Source organism: Montipora capricornis, chromosome 1 (assembly GCF_036669925.1).
Source record: "Montipora capricornis isolate CH-2021 chromosome 1, ASM3666992v2, whole genome shotgun sequence".
NCBI lineage: Eukaryota > Metazoa > Cnidaria > Anthozoa > Scleractinia > Acroporidae > Montipora > Montipora capricornis.
The window spans coordinates 48,232,158-48,234,657 of NC_090883.1; the positions used below are offsets into that span (position 1 = coordinate 48,232,158).

The 2,500-nt window shown below is 40.4% G+C and overlaps 1 protein-coding gene across 3 annotated transcripts in view; it reads right to left on the reverse strand.

Annotated features, from left to right (window-relative positions):
- Positions 1-1,736: 1,736 nt before the first annotated feature.
- Positions 1,737-2,500, reverse strand: part of LOC138046767 (uncharacterized) — a 3,294-nt gene continuing 2,530 nt past the window's right edge. For all 3 annotated transcript variants that reach the window (XM_068893355.1, XM_068893364.1, XM_068893358.1), the window contains exon 2: positions 1,737-2,500. This exon is cut by the window's right edge. In XM_068893355.1, coding sequence (XP_068749456.1) covers positions 1,845-2,500 — 656 coding nt within the window. In that variant the 3' untranslated portion in view covers positions 1,737-1,844.

A 2,500-nucleotide genomic window follows, 5' to 3' on the forward strand; every position in this document is an offset into this window, starting at 1 on the left:
CACAGTAAATTTACAGACTGGGAAGGTAATGACGATTTGCCATTGTTACGTAACGGAAGTTAAACAATAGACAAATAAAGGAAAGGATGAGCATAAGCACCGCCTTTTCCATAAAATTATTTTGTTATATGGCATACTTGTGTTCCAGGAAGAACAGAACAATAATTACGATTACAGGTTATTTTCATTACTTTAAAATACTAGAATCGAGACTTGATAAACACTTATTAAAAACTCAAAAGAGACCGCTGTTATCTTGAATCCGATTTGGAACCGCGAGAACAAGTTAAAAAAAAATAAAATAAGTTGCTTCCAAAAATGTAGTAAAAAAAGGCTTGCTTGGATAAAACACAACTAAGTGAAACACAAATAACCGTTAGTGATACCAGAAACCAATCAAAACACTCCTAAAGAAAAACCTAGTCGGCCTTGCGTACCAAACACCCTCCTCGAACACTTGTTCCAAACCCGATTCATGACCTTAGGAGAGGACACGTTCTGATCGCAACTACCAAAGAACAAACACAGCCTTAGCAGCTAGTTTCGCATAAGAGTCAACTAGCAATGTCGCTTGGAAACTGCCAGCAAAGTGAAACCAATAACCTTTTATAATATTCAAACCGCAACTTACGAGGCGAGGCGATTTCCTTAAACGATTTTGTCTATAATCGTCGTTATCCAGCGGGCAAAGAAATCCAATGAAACAATCGTAGCTACAATCTTTCTTCGTTTAACAAAATAAAGCAAAAACTGGCCTAATAACCGTAACTAAAACTACTCAAGTGTTAAATATAACCCTAAGAAAGATTAATATAGAACATTAAATAAGCTTATCTTCCCGCTACCGAAGTCGCTCCCTTCAGAACTTGGAACTGATTCCTTCCATCCCTTGATTAGGTGAAAACTGGGGCGTTCCACCTGAGTGCGTGGGTGCGGTTATTTGCTGAGACTACGTCCAAAAACAGTGGATCTGAGTAGTTGCTACTTAAATACTTCACCTCCTGCATGTGTGAGCCAAGTCACTACTGTTAAGTCTTAAAATTATCTCTTGCATGGTGTGGCTATTTACGGCCTCAACCGGACTTGCTGTGGTTTTGGGAAGACTTCCGGCACTGCCTTTTGCTGTTTTGTTGGGAGTAAACCCATTCACTCTACTCGTAAAATATCTATTGAAACTACACGGCATTGCACTTAAACCTATAACAGAGCAGGCTCTTAAGTCACGAAATTAAAGGGATCCTCCACTAAAACAACAAAATAACTTTAAACCACAGAACATAGCGTTTACAATCAAAATTGTTCAAACTTTTCCAATGAAAGCGTTTGTATTCGAAAAAATTAATTTAAAAACGCTTGTTTTGGCTTTCAAATTTCCCGGGTGCCGCCATCTTGGAGAGGTGTCTTGGTTGACCTATTGTTCTGAATCAAAGGAAAAACCTTAAATAACAATGACCACAACCAGGTTTTCTGAGCCCGCGAGACTGAGCACCCCAAGCAAACCATTGTTTAAACGAAAACCGCTGGTCAGCAACCTGGTTCTGGTCATTGCTGTCTAATGACTTTCGACGCAAAGAGCGTTTGTTCTGGATTAATAGGGCAACCACGACACGTCACAATTATTCAAGTTGGCGGCGCCCCGGAAATTTGAAAGCCAAAACAAGCGATTTTGAAATGCATTTTTTCCGAATACAAACGCTTTCATTGGAAAAAGTTTGAACACTCCTAATTGTAAACATTATGTTCTGTGGTTTAAAGTCATTTTCTTGTTTTAGTGGAGGTTCCTTTTAAAAAAAGTTCTCCAATTTTTTTCCACTTACTGTTGTTCCAAAATGCGAGACACGACATTAGCATTTAAGTTTGGACAAGTGATCCAGACAAGCCAGTTTCTCTTCCAACGCTGCGATGTCCGATTTGATATCTCTTTCCTCCTGACTAAGACTCTCCATTTGTTCTCTGCATCTTTCGAGACTCTGCTTCACTTCTTCGAGTCTTCTTTGTTTTTGGTCGAGCTTTGATGTAGTTGTGAAAATCCATTTTCTTACAGTCTCATCTTCTTCAATCTCAGGGGTGGAGCTGCTTCTGCTATTCATGGACTCGACTGGGTTGGCTTGATTACTGTTCACAGAGTACTGTGAATCCTGGATATGATTTCCATCATCCCCTCCGTAAGACTGTAACATATCATCTGGCTCAAAGGCTGGAAATAACCTTGGAGGAGACTCTGCTAAACTCTTCGTTTTTCCACCGGATGGTGTAGAAGCAACTGGCATAGACATTGCACTACATCCTTGGTTTTCTTGAAGGGGCGACTTCACGGGACATTGATCGTCTGTTGGCGAAGTCGTGTCGAAGCCTTTTTCGTCTTCGTCATTAGCATCAGAAGCACCGACAATTAAGAGACAATATTCAGTCTCTTCGCTACCAGCGTCAAAAACTTCAGGATCTTGTTTGAAATCTTCCAGAACGTCATCGACAGTTTTCCCCTCGTCGTGGTGGGGTG